Here is a 23,662-nt window from a genome sequence, read left to right on the forward strand (position 1 = left end):
ATTAACGTGCGAAAAATTGTCGATTAAGAAATTATAATGAACTGACGTTTCGAGTATAGCTCTTAACCAATGAAGATTCCGCGTATCAATTTAGAAAGGGGTTTGTCACAATTTAAGAACAAAATACTTGGAGTATGAATCCCAGGTCATCTCCCAACGAGTTACTAAAAGAGTGCTATTTATTTATCAAGAGGTTTCTGAGAATTTTGAAGTTGGGGAATATGAACGAGAGATTTAATTAATTATGCTAAAAAGCCTTGACTGGGAGAAGATTAATCAGAAGTTCTATCCTTGTTGGATTTTTCTAGGATTAATTAATAATGGGTTGTTGTTTTTACTTAATTAACCTTTACCGAATAAAGGAAAGTCAAGTAATTGAGCCAACTTCTATTTACAAGTCCTAATCCTCTCCCTTGGGAAGGATTAGCGTTAGTGACTAGAGAGCTAGCCAACAACTTCTAAGTACTAATTAATTCTTGAGTATTCCAACTCAAGGGTCTCCTATTAATCAACTCCCAAGTCAAGTTGAGAGTCTACTCCATTGAAATGAATACAACTTTCACAGGCATATAAAGGAAATAAAAAGAATACATGATAAGCTAAATAAAATTATAATTGAAAATTAATTAAAGGTAAAAATAGTACTTTGCATTAATAAATCCTAAAATCATAAACATACGTATCTGAACAGGGTTAATGGGCAATAAAAGAGTAAGGAATAAGGAAACAAACTAGAATAATGGAAACTCAATGGAGGTAGTAACTGTTTTCAATATCCAAAGCAAAAGCATCAAAATTAGAGATCTATGAATGTGAGGAAAACCTAGAGGAAGTAGTAATTTCTCTCTAAGATTCCAATCTAAAACTAAAAGCTATGCGAATGAGAATGTGTGTTGAGTATCTGCCTGTCCCCTGGCTCTAGTCTGTGTTTCTGGGCCGAAGACTGGGTCCAAACTCGGCCCAAAATCGCCCCCAGCATTTTCTGTGATTTCTGCAGGTAGCGCATGTCACGCGTACGCGTCAAGTACGCGTACGTGTCAAGTACGCGCACGCGTCGCTCCTCGCTGGCTATCTCCTTTAATTCTTGTACTCCTTCCATTTATGCAAGCTTCTTCTCCATCCTCTAAGACATTCCTACCCTATAAAGCCTGAAAACACTTAACGCACAGATCACAGCATCAAATGGTATAAAGGGGAATTAAAACACACAATTTAAGGGCTTAGGAAGCAAGTTTTCAATTGTAGAACAAAACTAGGAAGGAATTATAAAACTATGCAAATTGTATAAATAAGTGTGCAGAGACTTTATAAAAACCACTCAATTGAGCACAAGATAAACCATAAAATAGTAGTTTATCATCCTCGCCGCTGCGTCTCACCACCGTTGAAGGAGTCACCGCCGCTGGAACCCTAGCTTCGCCAACGCCGTCGCCGATTCTGTCCGAGACCACCGCTGTCGTCGCTGGGAGGAGCTAAATGAGAGAGCATTGTACAATGGTCATGCCACTTCTATTCGCTATTAAGAAAAGTTTGATGAATCAAGAATGCCCAGAGTAGTTTGTTATTTGTAGAACCTCTCTTCTATCAATGGTTTAGTGAAAATATCAGCTAGTTGATCTTCAGATTTAACAAACTGAATATCTAAATTTTCGTTTTGCACGTGTTCTCTTATAAAATGAAATCTAACTTCAATGTGCTTTATTCTTGAGTGCAAAATAGGATTTTTGAAATATTTATAGCACTCACGTTGTCACAAAACAATGGAATATTAGATACTTTCATCTTATAATTAGCTAACTGAGTTTCTAACCATAATAATTGAGAGCAATAAGAAGAGGCTGCAATATACTCAGCTTCGATAGTGGATAGTGCCACTGTTGCTTGCTTCTTGCTTGACCATACATTGAGAGATTTGCCAAGGAAGCAACACATGCCACTTGTGCTTCTTCCATCAATCCTGTCCCCAGTAAAATCTGCATCACAATGACCCACTAATTGAAAGGAATCAGTTATACCATAAACCATAATTAGTGGTACCAAGCACATATCGGATGATCCTTTTGACGGCTGAGAGATGAGATTCCTTAGGCTTTGATTGGAATCTTGAGCAAACACCAACACCTTGTATGATGTCAGGCCTTGAGGAGGTTAGATACATCAAAGAACCAATCATCCCTCTGTAACGTGTCTCGTCAACATCTCTAGCATGTTCATCCTTGTCAAGCTTGATATTAGCTTGATATTAGGATGCATGGGGTTCCCATTGGCTTGGCACATTCCAACCCAAATTTCTTGAAAAGTTCCTTTGTATATTTCTCTTGATGAACGAAAATTCCCTCTGCAGTTTGCTTGATTTGTAAGCCTAGGAAGAAAGTTAATTCTCCCATCATGCTCATATGAAATTCACTTGTCATTAGCTTAGCAAAATGTCCATTTGGAAAGGTTTGAAGCCGCAATAAGCTGCGTAAGCAAGGAGCAATCTGATGGCTTCCATTCAAGCTACAGGTGCAAATGATTCATCAAAATCAATCCCTTCCTCTTGATCATAGCCTTGAGCAACCAATCTTGCTTTGTTTCGAACAATGGTTCCATCTTCACCCAACTAATTTCTGAAAATTCATTTCGTGCCAGTGACTTTCTTTCCATTTGAGTGAGGCACCAAGGTCCAGACTTGATTCTTCCCAAACTGCTGCAATTTCTCCTCCATAGCTAATACCCAAGATGGATCAGCAAGAGCTTCTTGGATATTTTGAGGTTCAATCTTTGATATCAGAGCTAAGTTGTTGGATTCGGCTCTTTTCAAAGATGATCTTGTAGATATTCCTTTGGAGGGGTTACCTATAATGAATTCTTCAGGATAATTTCTTAGAAATTTCCGATCACTAGGCCTTCTAGTTTGAGTTGAGGATTCAGGTTCCTCTTGATCAACAATAGCTTCTGCATCTGTATTTTCTGTTGCAACAGGTGATAATTCCAAATTGTCTCTTGCAGAATTGAGATTTTTGCTACTAGTAGGTGCAGTTTCTTGAAAACTTGAATTTTGAGGCACTGACTTAGTATTCTTAGGCAATTCAACTTCAAAACCTGGACTATTATCAATACAAACACTAAGAACAGAATTAGACTTACAGAATGTAACATGCATGGTTTCCTCAACAACTTTGGAGTTCTTGTTATATACTCTATATGCTTTGCTATTAGTGGAATAACCAAGAAATATGCCTTCATGTGTTTTAGGATCAAATTTTCCTAAATTTTCTTTGATATTCAGTATGAAACACTTGCAGCCAAACACATGAAAGTAACTAAGATTGGGAGGATGTCCTTTCCGAAATTCATATGCAGTTTTCTTCAAACATTTTCTTATGAGGGCTCAATTTAAAACATAATAAGCTGTATTCACAGCTTCAGCCCATAAGAATTTGGGAACTTCATATTCACACAACATAGCCCTAGCTATTTCTTGTAAACTTCTATTTCTTCTTTCCACAACACCATTTTGCTATGGTGTTCTAGGACATGAGAAGTTATGTGATATGCTTAGTTCATCACAAAAAGATTCAAAGTATTGATTTTCAAATTCTTTGCCATGATCACTTCTAATTGAAATCATTTTTAAACTCTTTTCATTTTGAATCTTCTTGCTGAATTTTTCAAAAACAGAAAATGCTTCATGTTTATGAGCTAGAAAGAACACCCAACCAAACCTAGTGTAGTTATCCACAATAACTATGCCATAACTTTTTACTCCAAGACTTTGAGTCCTAGTTGGTCCAAACAGATCAAGATGCACCAACTCCAATGGTTTCTTTGTTGAGACATCTTCCTTGGGTTTAAAAGAGTTTTTTGTTTGTTTACCCATTTGACAAGCATCACAAGTGATGTCCTTATCAAATTTAATATTAGGAAGACCTCTTACTAAGCCTCTTTTAACAAGCTTAGAGATTTGGAGCATGCTAGCATGTCCTAATCTCTTATGCCACATCCATTTTTCATATTCCATTGAAGAGAAACAAGTCACATTTTAAACTTTAAGATCATCTAGTGTGAGACCATAAATATTGTCACTTCTTTTGGCAACAAATAAAACAGCTCCTGTTTTCTCATTTATGACCCTACAATCAGGTTTTCTAAATGTTACAACATATCCAAGGTCACACAATTGACTTATGCTGAATAGATTATGCTTTAACCCATCTACTAAAAAGAAACGATCAATGCAAGTAGAAAAATCTTTGCCAACCTTACCAATGACAATTATTTTACTTTTACCATTATCTCCAAAAGTGACAAATCCTCCATCATACTTGTTGAGTTTAATGAAAGAAATATCATTTGCAGTCATATGCCTTGAACATCCACTATCAAGTTTAATAATAATTAATGGAAGTATCATTCAGTTTTTCTTTTTAAAAAAGTGCACCAGTAAGATTGCTCTACTTATGGGATTGGGCAAAAATGAAACGGGCCAGTAATTGATTCCAATGGGTTGGATTGACCCAAACAAAACCTATTTAATCATGTTGGATTGAATTGATAGTGTTTTATTACCAAAAAAAAAAACAATTGATAGTGTTTAAACCAAGTTGGGTTATCGACCAAAAGAAAAAAAACCAAGTTGGGTTAGAACTCATTAACATGCTTAAACAAGTGTCATGTTTGAATTCCGCCTCGTGCATTCAGCTATCCATTAACCAGCAAATACTTTTAAATAGAAATCAAATCTATAACAGATTAGTCTTTAGTCTACTGGACAAATGGATACTGTGGGACAAAATAAAATTGGTAGTGTTTACGGGATCAAATGTTTAAAACATAATAGATAATTTTCCCATTAGACTAATACACAACAATGATTAAATTTAGGGAAAATTTTAAGCAAAGGAGGAAAATGGATGAGATCTTGCAGCTTCCTTTCGTAGCATTCTTGCTTATAGGGAGGTAAAAGGTAATAAGTTTAGGTGCTGCATATATATATGAATATGGGAAGAAAGTGAAACACTTCTGAAATTGCATTTTCAAGGATGCTAAAATTCATTCAAACTCAAAGATGTAGACATAACTGAACATATATCTTAATGCATGCTAATAGGTAACAAGCAGCTCAGTCACTTCAAAACCCATAAGCCTCGGAAATTTCAGCATTTCCCCCTCATTACTATACACATCATCCCCTATGGCTCCATGAAGTACATAAGATACAGGTCTATCCACATACACAAAAATCACCTCATAACCACAGTCAGCAAAACGAACTTACTATACCAATATCAGAAATTGCATCCTTAAGCATATATATATATATATATATGCAGAAAAACAGGGTCAGCAAAACGAACTCACTATACCAGTATCAGAAATTGCATCCTTAAGCAAGTTTACAAAACAAGGTAATGTATACAAGTTTTGATAATAGTATTATAGCAGCCGTACATAAAAGGGTGAAATAACACCTTAACTAGGTAGCTTCTCAATTTCCTTATTAAGTCTAACTAGTATAAACAGACATGTGAAGAACAATAGTAGCGTAGGCAATTCAGTATAATGTTTATATACAAAAGCTGGTCACCCAGGAAGTGCTGATCATAAATAACGAAAACCAATACTAGTACACAAAAAGAATACTCACTAAGATAAAAAGTTAATCATCCTTGGAGTCTTTACAAGGTCTGGCTTCAAAACCCCCATCAGCCCTCTTCTCCAATGTGTATGGCATGTAAGTGCCCAAGATGCGATCCCACATGACGAAGAATGGCTGCGAGTAGTTGTACTTGTTTCCATAGAGCTGATGGTGCACGTCGTGGTATGCTGTATTGTTCTTGAAGATAACGTGGAAAAGGTTTCCAGGGAGCCACAACCCGCAATGATCATCGACTGTCTTAATGGTGGCAAAGGAGAAGAAGAAGATGGAGGCCCGAGGACTCATGCCAGACAAAAGGAAAGACAAAGCCCCGCCGATGGTGTCAAGAAGCAGTCCCTCCAGAGGGTGATTGTACAAAGCTCCAAATGAGTAAGGTACAATGAGTCTGTGATGTTGGGAGTGAATATGCTTGTATAGGAACTTGTTGTGATGCATGTACCTATGCATGAAATATTGCCATGTGTCCATTACCAACATAGCAGTACCAAATTGCCGGGCCACAGCAAGGAGGGAAGCATTCTGATTCAAATCACTTTGGGTATCGCTTCCTGTCACCTATAAAATAACAAATACCCCGATTACAATTGAGTTTATCTGAATAAATAGCTACACATGGACTCGAATGATTTTAAACTAGAATTAGTACCATCTTTAATACTGATGAGGGGGATAAAAAAATTTTATAGTCCAACACACCCCCTCCAACAGTAAAACTTAAGGGTAAAAAAAAGCTCCAGATAAAGCCAAAGGCAATTTAGATTAAGTGTCCTACCTTAACCACTAGACTATCAAACCAATCCTTGTATAATTTTCACATACTTACAAGTGCAACTCTCATAGTTAGAAGGAAGATTCTATGGCATACAATTTGATTTGTGCATTCAGCAATATACTAAATGGTTGAAACACAATTGCACAAATTTTTGGATAAATGTTATGGGACATGATCAGACCTGTAGCTTTTTTCCGTATGTTACTGATCTTTCTAAAAAACTTTCACTCTACCATCTAAAATGAATATGAAGATAAAATCCAGGTCCCGAAGTCAGACAATGCATTGATCACTAAATCTGCAACTTTCTCATTGGTGATTCAGAAGGTTTACATTTAACTTATTTTGGGTGCATAGCATTTACGGAAACTATTACATTATCTATATTGAATTAATCAACGAGTTAGCTCCTGATAGTGGATTAATAGACTAGCGCATGCAAAACAGAAACCATGATTTCTCAAATAGGCCATGCTTTAGTTTACAAGGCAAGGCACAAAGACTATTTGGAATTATGGGGTTAATAGTGACATAAAAGATACAGAAAAAGCTTTGTTTGTTGACCACACGTCTCTCAAAATGTGAGAAGCTAAATTTGAAAGCGTGGTTGGTATTTAAACCTTAGAAAAAAAACGGCACATTTGGGGGTAATTTAAATTAGTAATTAACTAAATCCTTGCATCTTCTTGTGGTTAATCTTAATCATCAAACATAAAAATAAATCGATAAAAGAAAAGCGAGATAAAACATAGAAACTTTACTCCTCCAACTTCTGGGAAAATAAAAATAATAATGATAGACACATACCGCAAACAAGAGAGTTGCAACCACCGCTTGAACTAACTGTTGGAGGAGAACTCCTTTAACCACAGCACCCTTTGACACCAAATTCTTCTCATCTTCATCTTCCTTGGTATGCAAGCGGTAATCCTCAGAAAACAAACCAAGAACAACGTAAATCCCCGAATAAACCCAGTAAATTATGATTGGGACAAAAGTCCCAAGCATCTCATCAGAAATCCCCAAAATCATTGTTTTTATTGCGATTGGAGTGAAGAGAGACCTCAATCACACGAAATTGGAACGGAATTGAAAGAACTCGGACTGAGGAACCAACAGGGAAACCCTAACCCTTATGTTGGGAATAAACTGAAACTCTGGTTTCTGTTGATGTCTTCAATCTGAGTAGTTTAGTTGGTTTTGCCGGCAAACCCATATAAAGAAATAAAGAACCAATTAAATATTGGTTAGGTGCATTAATCACAGATTTATTAGGGTTCCTCGAAGTGGCAATTGGCAAAGGAAGATTCCAAAGAGAGAATGAATAATTGCTTGCGCGAATGGGACTCTACAAAACGAATAGTACACGCTGGAAAAATATCAGAGATTATACTTCTGTGTGGTGATGGCGCACGGTTGTATGGGCTGATGTGTAGTGATGGGAGAAACGGACGGTTGCGATTAGATTATAGGAAGGACTGATACTTTCGTTTGGGCATTAGAGTAGAGCCCGTTATGAAGTGATGACGTGTTTTTCTTTTTTAATATTTTTGAGTGAACGAGACGACACCGTGTTTGACCGAGCAAAAATAGGAACGGGACCACTGATGGTTTAAGCAAGCCGGTTTTGAATGTTAACGTATCTTCTGTGGGACGGGCGCATTGGAGTTGACCTAAAGCCAAAAGTAAGTAATTATACACTTTCTGTGTTGTATGCAAGAAAGCGAATGGATTATTTAAAAAAAAAGTTTCTGTTGTGATAACAAGGAGCAATGTGGATGCTCATTCTTATGTAAAACTCACATTTTTTAAAAAGGAATAATATTAAATATATGTTAAAATTAAGTTTCTAATATATGTATAAATAGAGTTCTTTGTCTCTGAGAGAAATATAAGCACACAAACAATAAACAAATGAAATTCTCTCTCTCTTTACTTTTAATATTTCTTTTTATCTTTATATATATACACATTACAACATATAATTTTAATATATATATATATATATATATAAATTATTATTGTGCTAATTATATTAATGTTAGAGTCTTCTATTTATATATCTTTATTTTATATTTAATATATTTTTTATTTATTTCACAACACGTTATCAGCACGAGACTCTGATCAAATTTTTAGAAGACTCAGGTAACAAATTTTCATTATGTCGAAACTCTCTCATCTTGAATTCAATGCTCTTGATCTTGATATAGCTGGAAACAATTATTTATCATGGATACTAGATGCTGAAATTCATCTTGATTCAATGGATCTTGGAGATACCATTAAGGCTGAAAATAATGCATCCCAGAAGGATAAAGCCAAAGCCATGATTTTTCTCCGTCGTCATCTTGACGAAGGATTGAAAAATGAATATCTCACATTAAAAGATCCTGCAGATCTTTGGAAAGACCTTGAAGAAAGGTACAATCATAAAAAAAGGGGATACTTCCTCAAGCCCGATATGAATGGACGCACTTGCGTTTGCAGGATTTTAAATCCATAAATGAATATAATTCTGCAATATTTCGAATCACCTTACGAATGAAATTATGTGGGAAAAAGATAACTGATCATGATATGTTGGAGAAAACTTTCTCAACCTTCCATGCCTCGAATGTGCTCCTGCAGCAGCAGTATCGAGAAAAGGGATTTAAAAAATATTCTGAGTTAATTTCTTGTCTTCTTGTTGCTGAACGCAACAATGAGTTGCTCTTAAAAAATCATGAAACGCGCCCAGCTGGCGCCGCCCCATTTCCTGAAGTAAATGCGGCAAATTACCCCAGAAGAGGTAAATGGCAAGGTTTTAATAACAAGAAAAATTATGGAAGGAAAAGGAATTATATTCAAAAGAGAGGATCTCACCAGAAGTGGGATAAAGAAAGAAATATCGGGCAGAATAAATCAACAGAGGATAAGTGTTTCCGTTGTGGTGGAAAGGGCCATTGGTCACGTACCTGTCGTACCCCAAGGCACCTAGTCGATCTTTACCAAGCATTTTTGAAAAAGGACGACAAGGAAAAAGAGTCGAATTTCGTTTCAAATGATGCTGAAAATTCCACCACTCATTATGATGTATCTGATTTCTTTGAGGATCCTGAAGCAAATATTGGTCATTTGATCAATGATGGAATAGTTTAATGTGTGAGATTGTTAAGTATTCATGTAAATAAATAATGTAAAGAACTTATTATTAAGTTTTATTTTCTATGTATTTAAGTTTCAAATATGATGTATATAAATAATGAAATATTAATGTTTATGAATTTTGAAATTATTAAATGTGTCATGTTTTAAAATAAAATTTTAGTATATGACATTATTTTATATACAGTGTTTCTTAGAAAAATAATTATGATCAAGTATTCAATTTAACTGTGCATACTACTCATTTTATTATTATTTGTCTTTGAAGAAAATAGCAAGGATATATAATAAAGATGTATGCCTTGCGGATAGTGCAAGTTCGCACACTATTCTCAAAAGTGATATATATTTTACCCATCTTGTGCCAAAAGAAGAATGTGTTAATACTATTATTGGCTCAGGCAATGTGATAGAAGGCTCTGAAGAGCTATAATTTTGTTTCCCGGAGGAACAAAATTCATAATAAATAATGCACTGTTGTCTACCAAGTCTCGAAGAAACTTGTTGAGCTTTAAAGATATTCGCCGAAATGGATATCATATTGAGACTATGAATGAGGGAAATCATGAGTATTTATGTATCACAACTCATGATTCAAATAAGAAAGTTATATTAGAAAAATTACCCTCACTTTCATCTGGGTTATATTATACCAAGATTCGTGCAATTGAATCACATGCCACTGTAAACCAGAAGTTTACTAGCCCAAATGAATTCATCCGGGAACAACCATGATTAGGAGAATTATTGAAAACTCTCATGGATATTTACTAAAGAACCAGAAGATTCTTAAAACTAGTGAATTTTGTTGTGCTACATGTTCTCAAGGGAAGTTAATTTTAAGGCCATCATCAGTAAAGATTGGATTTAAGTCCCCTGAATTCCTAGATAGGATTCAAGGTGATATATGTGGACCTATTCATCCACCATGTGGATCTTTTAGATATTTTATGGTCCTAATAGACGCATCTTCGAGATGGTCACATGTGTGCTTATTGTCCTCTCGCAACCTGGCGTTTGCGAGATTACTGACTCAAATTATTCGATTAAAAGCACAATTTTCAGAAAATTCAATCAAAGCAATTCGTCTTGATAATGCTAGTGAATTTACTTCCCAAGCTTTTGATGCTTATTGTATGGCTAATGGAATAAGTGTTGAACATCCAGTAGCTTATGTTCACACACAAAATGGGTTAGCAGAATCACTTATTAAATGCCTCCAATTAATTGCTAGACCCTTACTTATGAGAACAAATCTCCCAACCTCGGTTTGGGGGCATGCTGTTTTACATGCTGCAGCACTTATTTGTTTGAGGCCAACGAGTTATCATCAGTTCTCTCCTATGCAATTAGCTTTTGGCCAGCAGCCAAATGTCTCCCATTTAAGAATATTTGGGTGTGCGATATATGTTCCCATTGCACCACCTAATCGCACTAAAATGGGACCCCAAAGAAAATTGGGGATATATGTTGGATATGATTCTCCCTCTATAGTGAGGTATCTTGAGATACAAACTGGAGATGTATTTAAAGCCCGGTTTACGGATTGTCATTTTGATGAATCAAAATTTCCAACATTAGGGGGAGAGAATAAGCTTCCTGAAAAGGAACTTAATTGGAATGTGTCATCGTTGATGCATTTAGATCCTCGATCAGGGCAATGTGAACTCAAATTTCAAAAGATTATACATTTGCAAAGAATAGCAAATGAATTGCCTGATGCATTTTCCGATACAAAGAGGATAACCAAATCTTATATACCAGCAGAAAATTTCCCAATTCGAATTGATGTCCCAGTTGGACAAATTGCCACCGAAGCAAATTCACGCCAGAAGCGTGGTAGGCCTGTCGGTTCCAAAGACAAAAATCCTCGAAAGAGAAAAGAGGTAAATAATATTCCTGTTGAAAAAGACATAGTAAAGACACTTGTAGTTATCCAAAGTTATGATATAACGCCAGAAGACGTTCAGGTACCTGAAAATAGTGAAAATGACGAGATCTCGATAAATTATGTCTTTACAGGAGAAAAATAGGACCAAAATAGGACAACTGTCAATGAAATATTTGCATATAATGTGGCATTAAATATCATGCATGAAAGTAAGGATCTTGAGCCAAGTTCAGTCGAAGAACGTCGACAAAGGAATTATTGGCCAAAATGGAAAGAAGCCATGAAGGCTAAATTAGACTCACTTGCTAAACGTGAAGTCTTTGGACCTGTAGTCCGTACACCAGAAGATGTAAAACCTTTTGGATATAGGTGGGTATTTGTGAGAAAACGAAATGAGAAAAATGAAGTTGTGCGCTATAAAGCCCGACTTGTGGCACAAGGTTTTTCACAAAGGCTCGGTATAGATTATGAAGAAACGTATTCCCCTATAGTGGATGCGATAACATTGCGTTATTTGGTTAGTTTATCTGCATATCATAAACTGCATATGCATTTAATGAATGTGGTAACAGCCTACTTATACGGCTCATTAGATCGGGATATCTATATGAAAGTCCCTGAAGGACTAAAGATATCTAAACCACCCAATGAATATTCGCAAGGGTTATACTCAGTCAAATTGCAAAGATCTTTATATGGTCTAAAGCAATCTGGACGAATGTGGTATAATCGTCTTACTGAGTATCTGGCCAAAAATGGATTCAAGAATGATGATGTCTGTCCCTGTGTTTTCATAAAGAAAATTACATCTGGATTCATTATTATTGCTGTGTACGTTGATGATTTAAATATCATTGGGACTCCTGAAGAGATTCCAACAATTATAAAAACTCTAAAAAAAGAGTTTGAAATGAAAGATCTTGGAAGGACTAAATTCTGTCTCGACCTGCAGATCGAGCATATAAAAAATGGGATCTTTATTCATCAAACAACATACAGAGAAAAGATCTTGAAGAGATTTTATATGGATAAGTCACATCCATTAAGTACCCCAATGATCGTAAGGTCTTTGGATGTGAAAAAGGATCAATTCCATCCTAAAGAAGAGAATGAAGATATCCTTGGTCCTGAAGTACCATATCTTAGTGCCATTGGAGCGCTAATGTATCTTACTAATAATACATGACCCGATATATCATTTGCTGTGAATTTACTAGCAAGGTATAGTTCCTCTCCAACCAGAAGACATTGGATTGGAATCAAGCAAATCTTTCGATATCTTCATGGAACGGTTGATATGGTATTGTTTTATCCCTATGGATCCAAGTCACAACTAGTTGGCTATGCAGATGCCGGATACTTGTCTGATCCACATAAAGGGAGATCTAAAATAGGATACCTATTCACATATGGTGGTACAGCTATATCATGGAGGTCCACAAAACAGACGATAGTAGCAACCTCCTCTAATCATGCTGAAATACTGGCGATTCATGAAGCTAGTCGTGAGTGTTTTTGGCTGAGGAGTCTGATTCAATATATTCTGTCATCATGTGGACTGATTGATCATAAGATAGCTCCAATTGTCCTATTTGAAGATAATACAGCATGCATTGCTCAACTTAAAGGCGGATACATTAAAGGTGATAGAACAAAGCATATTTCTCCCAAATTCTTTTTCACTCATGACCTTCAAAATCGAGGGACAATCGATGTCTAACAGATCCGCTCAAGTGACAATCTGGAAGATTTATTTACAAAGTCACTCCCAAAATCCTCCTTTGAAAGATTGGTACATGAGATTAGGATGCACCGATTTTGAGACATTAAATGATGTCGGCAAGAGGGGGAGACTGTACTCTTTTTTCCTTGGTCAGGTTTTTTTCTCATTGGGTTTTTCTTGACAAGGTTTTTAATGACGCAGTCCCCATCACAAAGGATATTGTACTCTTTTTCCTTCACTAAGGTTTTTTTCATAGGATTTTTCTTTAGTAAGGTTTTAATGAGGCAATAATCTTAAATGGGCATCCAAGGGGAGTGTTGTGATAAGAACGAACAACGTGGATGCCCATTCCCATGTAAAACTCACATTTTCAAAGAAGGAATGATATTAAATGCATGTTGAAATTAAGCTCCCAATATATGTATAAATAGAGGTCTTTGCCTCTGAGAGAAATACAAGCACACAAATAATTAACAAATGAAATTCTCTCTCTTTACTTTTAATACTTCTTTCTATCTTTATATATATATACACATTACAACATATAATTTTAATGTATATATATAAATCATTATTGAGCTAATTATATTAATGCTAGAGTCTTCTATTTATACATCTTTATTTTATATTTAATATATCTTTTATTTATTTTACAACAGTTTCTTAATTTTTTCTAGCTTCGGAGAATAAAGTATAATTTTTTATTTTTTAATATTTTATTTTTTATTTTTTTCTCTTATCAATAAAATGTAGAGTATGACGAAAAATGACAGTTTATTCTTTTAAGTAAAAAAAATTGAAAGAATTTAATTCCTACAAAAAATGTAATTATTACCATTAAAGTGATAATTAATTTAATCAAAATATTAGCTTATTGGATGTGTTTGTGAAACACGTTGGAGAGGATAAATATGCATTTCAGTGCTTTGAATGATGTTTTTTGGTGTTTGGCAACTTTTCTTTTCTGAACGCCAACGTGATTCTGCATCCCAAAAGCTCGTTCACTAGAAGCAAGAAATTATAGCTTCTACTTTTGCTCAGCATACGTTTAGGTTTGTGACTAGTTGTTATTGGTTTTTCTATAATTTTTTTTAATAAATACTGAGAATATTAAAATAATTATTCTAATTTTTGTGCACTGTTTATTATTTTAATTTTTTATAATATGTATTATTGTTTTTATTAGAAATGATAAATTAAATAAAAAATTAATTATAAATAATAATAATAAAAATATAACTTGTAAAAAATTAGAACCTAAAATAATAATAAAAATAAGATTATTAAGAGTACTTAAAAAGAGTACTAAAAATATATTATTTTATATATTATTTTTAATTTAATAAATAAATATTAATTTTTACTATAAAAAAATACTTAAAAATTTGTCAATTTTTATATGTTATTTTTAATTTCATAAATAAATATTAATTTTTATTATAATAATAAAAAATTATAATATACTAAAATAGAGTACTATAAAAAAAATTATATAAAAAATACTAAAAAAATATAAAAAAAGATTAAATATACTTAAAAATAAATATTATAATTTAATATTATATTTTTTTGTAATTAATTATTTATTTAGAAGTGATTTTAACTAATATTATTCAAATAATATTTATTTTATCAAAATCAATTTTAATAAAAATTGCCAAACATAAATCATGTTGGTACAAACTCGCTTCTACCCAAAATCAATTCTACAAAATTACTTCCATTCAAACTCCAGTTTACCAATCCAAACACACACTAGATAATTAGTTACATGAGTTGATTCGATTATAATTAAATAATTATATAATTTTTAATAAATATTTTTTATTTTATTTTTTATTAAATTGATTATTATTTGTTATTTTAATAATTTATACTTATTATATTATTCAAGTATGTGTAATAACTATGAGATTTATTTATCCGAACTTGTTATTAGTCTGATTGAACTTGATAAATAGAAAGTATTATTTCAGGTTTTTTATTTCTAAAAAATAAAGGTATAAATTTTCAATTTTAATTTTGTAAAAAATAAATAAATTAAAATGCTCAATAAAAAAAGTGTTCAAGTAAAAGTTAAAGAATAAAAGTAAACAATCAAGCAATAAAAAAAATGACAATAGTATTAGGTATGTTATATGGTAAAAAAGAAGCACAAATACACAATATATAGTGAAAAACTTCTTAGCTTAGTGGTTGTCAGGTTCCTCATCATTTTTTTAACTCTAGATTTGAATCCCAGCAGAGGCAAGTTTCTAAAATTTGCTCAAATTTGCTGCTGATGTCATCAATATGCAAGTTAATCAAGTCTTGACCAAAGTTGCGAGAATAGGATCGGTCAATAAACTAATAAAATTACTAGTTCAATAATTTATTGATTCGATCAGAGTTTAATTGGAGTTCAATCGGTTTAACTAAATATTAAACAAAATTATTAAAAATTTATATATAATTTTAGGTATATAAATTTAATAATTTCTAACTTAATAAATTTAAAATTTCACATAATAACTTATCCATAATTTAATATTAGAAGTTCACAAACAACTTCAAACATCAAAGTTTATAATTAAACAACAAAAACGCACATAATGACAAATACATAATATTTTACTATCAAAAGAAACAATTACTAACAAATTCTCAACTAATCAAAAGTGCAACTCATCACAAATCATAATTATCATTAGGTGTTCCAATATCTCTATCATAAACAGGTAATCCAAAGCCACCATCTTCAGAAGTACCATCAAAAGAAGTTGTATTTGAAGAATCAGCAACATCAGGCAAATCCACATCAACTTCCATATCTCCTCCATCTAATAAAATAAAATAAAAAACCAAGAAAAATCAAAGTTATAACTTTACGACATACATCTGTAGTAAATAAAACAAGTTTTGCTATTTCAATCACCTTTAGGATATGAAGGCATAGTATTATCTGTGTAAATTAAATTTTCAATGCCTTCAATGTCTCCATTAGTAAATTCAGGATCATCTTCATCTGCTATTACCCAAAAATCTATCGTGTCGATACTTTGAAAGTCAATTGGATCATAATTCTTCTTCTTGCAATGCAATCTAGATTGAAGGCGTAGATTATAAGTCACATAAATAATGTCACTTAGCCTTTGATGCTCTATTCGGTTCCTCCTCTTTGAATAGATTTGTTCAAAGAGGCTCCAATTCCTCTCACATCCAGATGATAAAGATGTTTGATGAAGAAGACGAATCGCCATTTTATGCAAATTAGGAGCACTCCCACCATGTAGCCTCCACCGTTCACCGACCAAGATATGAAAGTCAAACATCAATTATCATTCAATATTTTAAAAACCTTCAAAGTAAATTGAACATAGAAATATAATAACTTACCAGGTTCAAGTCTCTTTATCGCTTTCAAAGCACTTTCCCTTCCAAAACTTTTCGATCTCGATACAACTGTATCTCTTTTATTGCGGCAACTGAGTCATCGCAAAAGGTGTCAATATCAAATAAATCAAGTAAAGACATCAAAATATTTGCCTTTTCAACAAAACCCTCACTATAGAAGAAACCTGGATTCAAAAAGTAAGCTGCTGCATAGAGGTCACATTTCAAATGCTTATCCCACCGCATTTTCAAGATACTTGTATAAGATGTGTATGTAGCTTTCTATTTCTAAATATTGCCAAGTTGGATCAGATTTACCTCTAGAAGAACCAGTTTGAGAATCTTGAGCAGCATTATCTTGTAGCTGTGAATTACTTTGTGATTCATCCATCTGTAACATACAACAAACAATTACTAAACAAGCAAACAATAGCCTCAGCAACAAAATCATGAATAAATAACAAATAAATCAAAATCATGAATCCAGTAAAAAAAATAAATCAGAAAATCATGAACAAAAAATCAGAAATAACAAATAAATCTATTCCAGCAAATAATAACCACAAAAAATCCAGCTAATCAGCAAATCAATTACTAACAAATAACAACTATTATCAAAATCAACTGCCCTAAACTGGCAAGCAGACGCCGGGGAGATGGCTACAAAGTGAAAAACTGTAAACCAAGGAGGATTACTTACCGACGGGGAGGAGGAAGGCGAGCAACGGCGACGACAGAGAAAGCGACTGATACGAAAAAATTGACTCCGCATAAACTACCAGCAAGTATACCGGGTCGCATCAAGTAGTAAAACTCACAAGAGTGAGGTCGATCCCACAGGGATTGATGGATCAAGCAATTTTAGTTGAGTGATGAGTCTAGTCAAGCTAATATTTGGAAGAGTTTGGTGAAATTAAATGAGCAATTCACAAAGTAAAACAACAAAAATGTAAGGTGCTGGAAAATATAAATGCTGGAAAGTAAAGGACTAGTGAATTAAATGCTGAAAAGTAAATGAGCAGAAGCTTAAAGTGCAAGAAACTTAAATAAGCTGAATCTTAAATTGCGAGAAATGTAAATAACTTGAATCTTAAATAACAAGAAATAAAAGGCACAAATGTAAATGGCAATAGAAATTAAATTGCATGAAACGTAAATTGGGATTTGGGTGCTGGGAATCAAGAAAGCAGTAAACAATTGCAATTGAAGTGAATTCAGAGTAATCTAAATTGAAGAAAATCAAAGAGAACGATTCACTATGGATTGGAGATATCATAATCCATCATGAATCAAATGGGTCTCAACTTCCTTCTCAATCATATGAGTAGATCTATGGCGGATTGAAATTGATTGGATCCCAATTCCTTGGCAATCCAATCTCTCTAATCACAATCAATCGTGCCAATTTCTTGATCTAATTGTCATGAGAAGAGGTTAAGCTTGTTCTCTCATCCATATGCCACACAGACTCTCAAGACCAGTGACGGATCCAAAAAAAATTTTCAATGGGGGCAAAATAATAAAATAATAATTCAAAATAATAACAAATAATTTAGAATTCCATTCTTCTAGGTTTCATATTTTGAAAAGATTGAATAATCTTTTCATTGTCAATACAATCAAATGTCTCTTTCTATGTATGTCACTAAACAATCATTTAAAAATTCATCTCCCATACGGTTACGAAGTCGACTCTTTATGATGTTCATAGCAGAAAAAGTTCTTTCAACTGATGCAGTTGCTATAGGCAAAACAAAAGCCAACTTTAAAAGAAGAAACACTAATGGATAAACAATATTCTTTCGAGTCTCAACCAACTTCTGAGAAAGAGCACCAATTCCATTTAAGTCCGAGAAATGATCATCAGAACGCACATCTAGTATGAAGTTCTCAAGTTGACTGTCAAGTGCCAAAAGTTGAGTGGAAGAAAATTCTAATGGATAAAATTGAGCTAACTGGATCAACTTCTCCTTATCAAATGCAAAAAATGAGTGTCTTGGATTCAAACAAGTTATGCAAAGAAGCAATTCAGTATTCACCTCTGTAAAACGATTATTGAGTTCTTGAAGTTGTCTATCAACTACTTGATAGAATATCTCAACTTGAAAATGATGAAATTTGATATCTTTTGAGCTTTACATCTTGATCTTCCTTGTGACACAAATATATCATCCATGATTGGAACAATAATATCATGTTTGTCACAAAACAGTGAGACTTCATCAAGTAAATGAGACCAACCATCATCTCTTATATTTTGCAATCGTTGCTTAGACACTTTGACTAATGCCATAGCATTTACAATATCTTGATCATTCCTTTGTAATGCCTGAGATAACTCATTAGTAACTCCCAATATATTTTTCATCAAGTGCAAGTTGAAAATAAATTCAAAGGATTGAATGACATTCAATAAATGACATGCTTCAGCTCTTTGTTCTGAATTATTTCCATCTTCCTCAACATATTCAAGAACATTAACCACAGAAGGAAATAAAGAAATTAATCTAAGTATAGTTCCATAGTGTGAATCCCATCTAGTGTCTCCAGCTCTTTTTAAAGCTGTTTCTTGATTCAAACCACGCCCACTAGAAATTTCTCCACTTTTTAATGCTTCAATTGTCTTAGTCATCTGACTATCACGAAGTATATCTCTTCGTTTACACGAAGCTCCAACAACATTGCACAAATTGGTTAACAAATTAAAAAGCAAAGCAATTTTAACTTGTTTTTTTTGCAACCGTTACAAGAGTTAACTGAAGTTGGTGGGCAAAGCAATGTACATAGAAAGCATAAGAATTTTCTTTCAATATCAAAGTTTTCAAACCATTAAATTCTCCTTGCATGTTACTTGCACCATCATATCCTTGTCCACATACTCTTGATAAACTTAAATTATATGTTTCTAATAATGACTCCAATACTAATTTTAGAGATAAAGCATTAGTATTAGAAACATGAACAAGACCAAGAAAATGCTCTCTAACTTGTCCTTCTTTGTTTACATACCTTAAGCAAATTGACATTTGCTCCTTAATGGAAATGTCGCGGGCTTCATCAACCAATACAGCAAATAATTCATCACCAAGATCATCAACAATGACTTTTGTCATTTCCCTTGCGGCAGCTCTTACAATGTCTTTTTGGATTGAGGGTGCTATTAGTTTAATATTACCACGAGCATTTTTGAAAGTACGATCAATCTCTTCATTATGTTGTGCAAGAAAGTTTAGAAGTTCTAAAAAATTTCCTTGGTTAACAGAATCATCCGTCTCAACATTACCACGAAAGGCCAATCCTTGTCGCAAAAGAAATCTAATACAATCAATTGTTGCTGTCAAGTGAATTTGATAATTCTTTCTAGCTTGCTCAGATTGTTTTTCAATAGCAGCAATGATGTGTTGTTTTGGTCTCATAAGTGCTTCACATTTTCTCCAAGCCTGATTATGAGCACTATCATGAATCCCAACATGAATTTGTAGTCTCTCCTTTTTTTTCCAATTTGAAAAGTCATTAGTTACAAAAGCATCACCACCTTCAGTCTCGGGTTTCATAAGATAACAACAAAGACAAAAAACAGCATCTTTTGATATACTATACTCTAACCAGTTGCCATAGTCATCAAACCAATTAGGATTAAATCTTCGAAAAGAAGAACCATAAGCAGTTTGTGGAAAATCATGAGTCCTTGGTTGACAAGGACCTTTTTGTAAATATGCACATCTAACTTTGTCTCTGTCATTCGGATGATAACTTGAAACCTTTGGTCGTTGTCCTGGATCTGCTATAAGACTCTCTACTTCGAATTCTAAAAACCTCCTTTTATTAGAAGAGGTCGATGAATTATTTTGAGATCCAATCTCCAATGACGAGGTTCTTTTGAAATATTTCTCCATTACTAATAAGATAAAATTATAAATCTAAGTTAATTAATTAATAAAAAAGTTCACAATTCTACACAAATTAAAAATTATAAATACAAAATTGATATACATATGTCATTTAAATAAATTTTCGAATTCCAACAAAAATAACAACAACTAATATCCCAATCCATTCTAAACTCTTGCGGTGCTGATGCACACCTGATGATGAGACAGAATTGCTATAAGCATGCCTATAAATGCCATCTAAGTCAATGAGGTAATATTACTCATTGAGTCATTGTTCAACATTAGTAGAATAGTAGTCCAGACTCCAGAAACGGAAATTGAGCATATAAACTTATTTCAAAGGCCTTGTAAGGCTGTAATGAAATTTAAACAATACCATATAAACTTATTTCAAAACTCATATAAACAATACCATATAATGAGTCTTTACATATTCTAGTCTTCATTTTTTCCCAACTTAAGCAAGTAGGAAAGACCAAAAGACGCAATCTTTATATATCGAAGAGGAAAAAAAGGAGTATAGTGTAAATGAATAAAATTAAGTGAATAAGTGAATTAACAAACAAATTAATCAAACTAAACTTGCAAAGTTGCAATTACATCAGAACAAATTCAATCACAAATTCACAATTAACAAACCAACTAAATCAATTATCAAAAAAATTAATCCAATTAGCAAATAAGTGAATAAACAAAATTGCAGATTGCTGAATCATGATTCATGAATGTACCAAGAAATAGAATAATTCAAGACTGAATCTGAACATCTGAACTCTAGGAACTAAGAAGCAAAAGTGCAGAACCCAATAGGCGGTAGCGGTGCGGGCGTGCGGCGTTCAGGCGTTCAGCGGCAGCAGGACGAAGACGAAAGGTAGGCGTTCTCTGCTGAAGTCTGAATAGTGAAAACTGAAGAGAGAATAGGAACTCAGATTCGCAGTATTCGAAGAAGAAGAAGAAGAAGAAGAAGAAGAAGAAGAAGAAGAAGAAGAAGAAGAAGAAGAAGAAGGCACAAGGCAGAAGCCAGAAGGGGATGCGGTCATGCAGAGACGCGGCACGGCAGAGCCAGTGACTCTGGACTCTGGAGACACGAGGGCGGAGACGTCAGCAAGGAGAGAACCGTGACACTGTCTGAAACGCAGAGTGGTGGGCTGGTGCCTGGTGGCATGCAACACGGCAACTGGCGGCTGGAGCCTAGAGGGAGGGCTGGAGTAGATGAAGAAGATTAGGGAAAAAGAAGGGTTAGGGATTTAGTTTGAAGTGGGGTTTAGGTCCTGGGGTTAAAACTAATTATATACTGGGGGCAATTTAGACATTTTACTAATAACTACTAAAACATTTTTGGAATTTCACTTAGGGCAGTTGCCCCCACTCCCCAATGAATAAATCCGTCCCTGCTCAAGACCTCAATTCCTCCCGAATAGTATTGGTCAAGAGAATTGTGAAGGATAGAGCTCCAAGTCTAATGCTCATGATTCCCCTTCCAAGGCTCACACAAGCATTCAACAAATTCAAACTTTCTTCTGGAGTGAGTGAATCTCAATCAAAACAGAAAATATCCTATAGCTACACAAGTGGATTGAGAAGAAGAATATGTTCATTCAATCATTAGGATTACAATAGAGCTCTTCCCCTAGTGAAATGGGGGGTTTAGTTCATCATTGCTCAATCCAAACAAAAAGGAAAAGAAAGTATGTAAAGGAAAGAAAAAGTACAAAAGAAAATCTTCTCAGGGTTTCCCAATTAGGGTCCCATGCTGGAAGCCTTCTTTTCTTCTTCAAAATCTTCTCTATTTATACACTTTCCCAATCAATCTTCAAGTCTTGGATGTCGACTTTGGCCTTTGTTGAAGCAAGTTAAGAGTGGCTTTGAGTAATGTTGACATGGGCTTGAGCTAACCAACATTCACAAGCTTGCATGGATGCCACTGGAAATGAGCTTAGCATAGACGTTAATCACTAACGTTGGTGGGCACTAACGTTGGCCAACGTTCCCTGTAAACCATTGAGGAACGTTTGTGGCAACGTTTGTGCACCAACGTTACTACCAATATTGGCCTGGTCACGCGTATGCATCACTCACGCGTGCGCGTCGATGACCAGTTTTTCATGCAATTCTCTTCAAAGCTATCGAAGATGTTGGTGGCAATGTTTGTGGTAAAGTTTGCACACCAACGCTTTCATGGTCACGCGTATGCGTCGCCCACGCGTACGCATCAAAGCTGGATTTTTGCCATTTTGCGCGTGCGCGTCGCCCATGCGTACGTGAGACTTGCTATTTTTCCACTTTCACGCGTACGCATCGTATCAAAATTTTCCAATCTCCAAAGTGAGCTTTTATTGAAGACATTGGTGGTAACGTTGGTTCACCAATGTTCCCACCAACGTTGGGCACCAGTTTTTATGCAACATTGCCAGCAACATTGGTGAGCCAACTTTGGCCACCAATGTTGCTCTTCAAGCCATTGGAACATTGGTGGCAACGTTGGTGAGCCAATTTTGGCCACCAACATTGCTTGCTTGCCCCTTGATCAACGTTTGTGGCAACGTTGGTAAGCCAACTTTGGCCACCAATGTTGCCTTCTCTACTTCTTTCTCACCCTTCTTCTGCTTCTCTTCACCTATCATCAACGAAACAAATGCATTAAAGTATTGCCATAATCACTAGATTTTGCATCATTCATAGCATCAAGTAAATTTTTGCATAAATCTCATGAAAATACACATAATTAACCATGTTTGATTGAATCAAGATATGCATGCAATTCTCATCTAAATACTTAGTTATTGCCTAAGAAATGCATGAAACCTAATGAAAACTAATGAAAAAGGCTTGTGTAACTAGCCTAAGCATCACACACCGGCGAACACAGAGAAGGCGAGCTCGGTAATGACAAGGACACGGTGGGGCTACTGTGGTCAAACCTGTCGCTGCGGTGGCTACGGGATGCGATGGCAGCGGGCTACGGTGGTTATTCGATTGGTGGCTTCTATGGTTCTCACTTCTCAGAGAAGAGAGGAGAGATGTGTTTGTGAAGACCGAAGAAGATGGGTTAATGGGAATCGATTTAGGGTTCAGTACTTCATTTAGCCTTTCTTCTTTCTTTTTATTTAAAAAGGACAAAACGATGCCGCTTTGGAGGGTTTATTTTCAAACCGGAAACCCTCCAAAAAATTGAACAGCTTTGCCGGTTCATCGGTTAACTACCGATTTTTTGCCAAGTGGT

At 34.5% G+C, this 23,662-nt stretch overlaps 3 protein-coding genes across 3 annotated transcripts; all 3 read right to left on the reverse strand.

Annotated features, from left to right (window-relative positions):
- Positions 1-5,325: 5,325 nt before the first annotated feature.
- Positions 5,326-8,174, reverse strand: LOC112801607 (sphinganine C4-monooxygenase 1). The gene is made up of 2 exons (XM_025844432.3): positions 7,221-8,174; positions 5,326-6,196 (listed from the first exon to the last, which is right to left on the reverse strand). Exons 1-2 carry the CDS (start codon positions 7,443-7,445, stop codon positions 5,642-5,644), a joined length of 780 nt encoding a protein of 259 aa, XP_025700217.1. The 5' UTR covers positions 7,446-8,174; the 3' UTR covers positions 5,326-5,641.
- Positions 8,175-16,573: 8,399 nt separating this feature from the next.
- On the reverse strand, positions 16,574-19,178 carry LOC112803559 (uncharacterized). Its single transcript, XM_029298714.1, has 4 exons — positions 18,788-19,178; positions 18,340-18,587; positions 16,865-16,937; positions 16,574-16,752 (listed from the first exon to the last, which is right to left on the reverse strand). The coding sequence occupies exons 1-4, from the start codon at positions 19,176-19,178 to the stop codon at positions 16,574-16,576; spliced, it is 891 nt and encodes a 296-aa protein (XP_029154547.1).
- An 88-nt stretch (positions 19,179-19,266) lies between these two features.
- LOC114924059 (uncharacterized) lies at positions 19,267-20,442 on the reverse strand. Its single transcript, XM_029298715.1, has one exon. It carries the CDS (start codon positions 20,440-20,442, stop codon positions 19,267-19,269), a length of 1,176 nt encoding a protein of 391 aa, XP_029154548.1.
- Between the last annotated feature and the right edge of the window lie 3,220 nt (positions 20,443-23,662).

This window comes from Arachis hypogaea, chromosome 5 (genome assembly GCF_003086295.3).
Source record: "Arachis hypogaea cultivar Tifrunner chromosome 5, arahy.Tifrunner.gnm2.J5K5, whole genome shotgun sequence".
Lineage (NCBI taxonomy): Eukaryota > Viridiplantae > Streptophyta > Magnoliopsida > Fabales > Fabaceae > Arachis > Arachis hypogaea.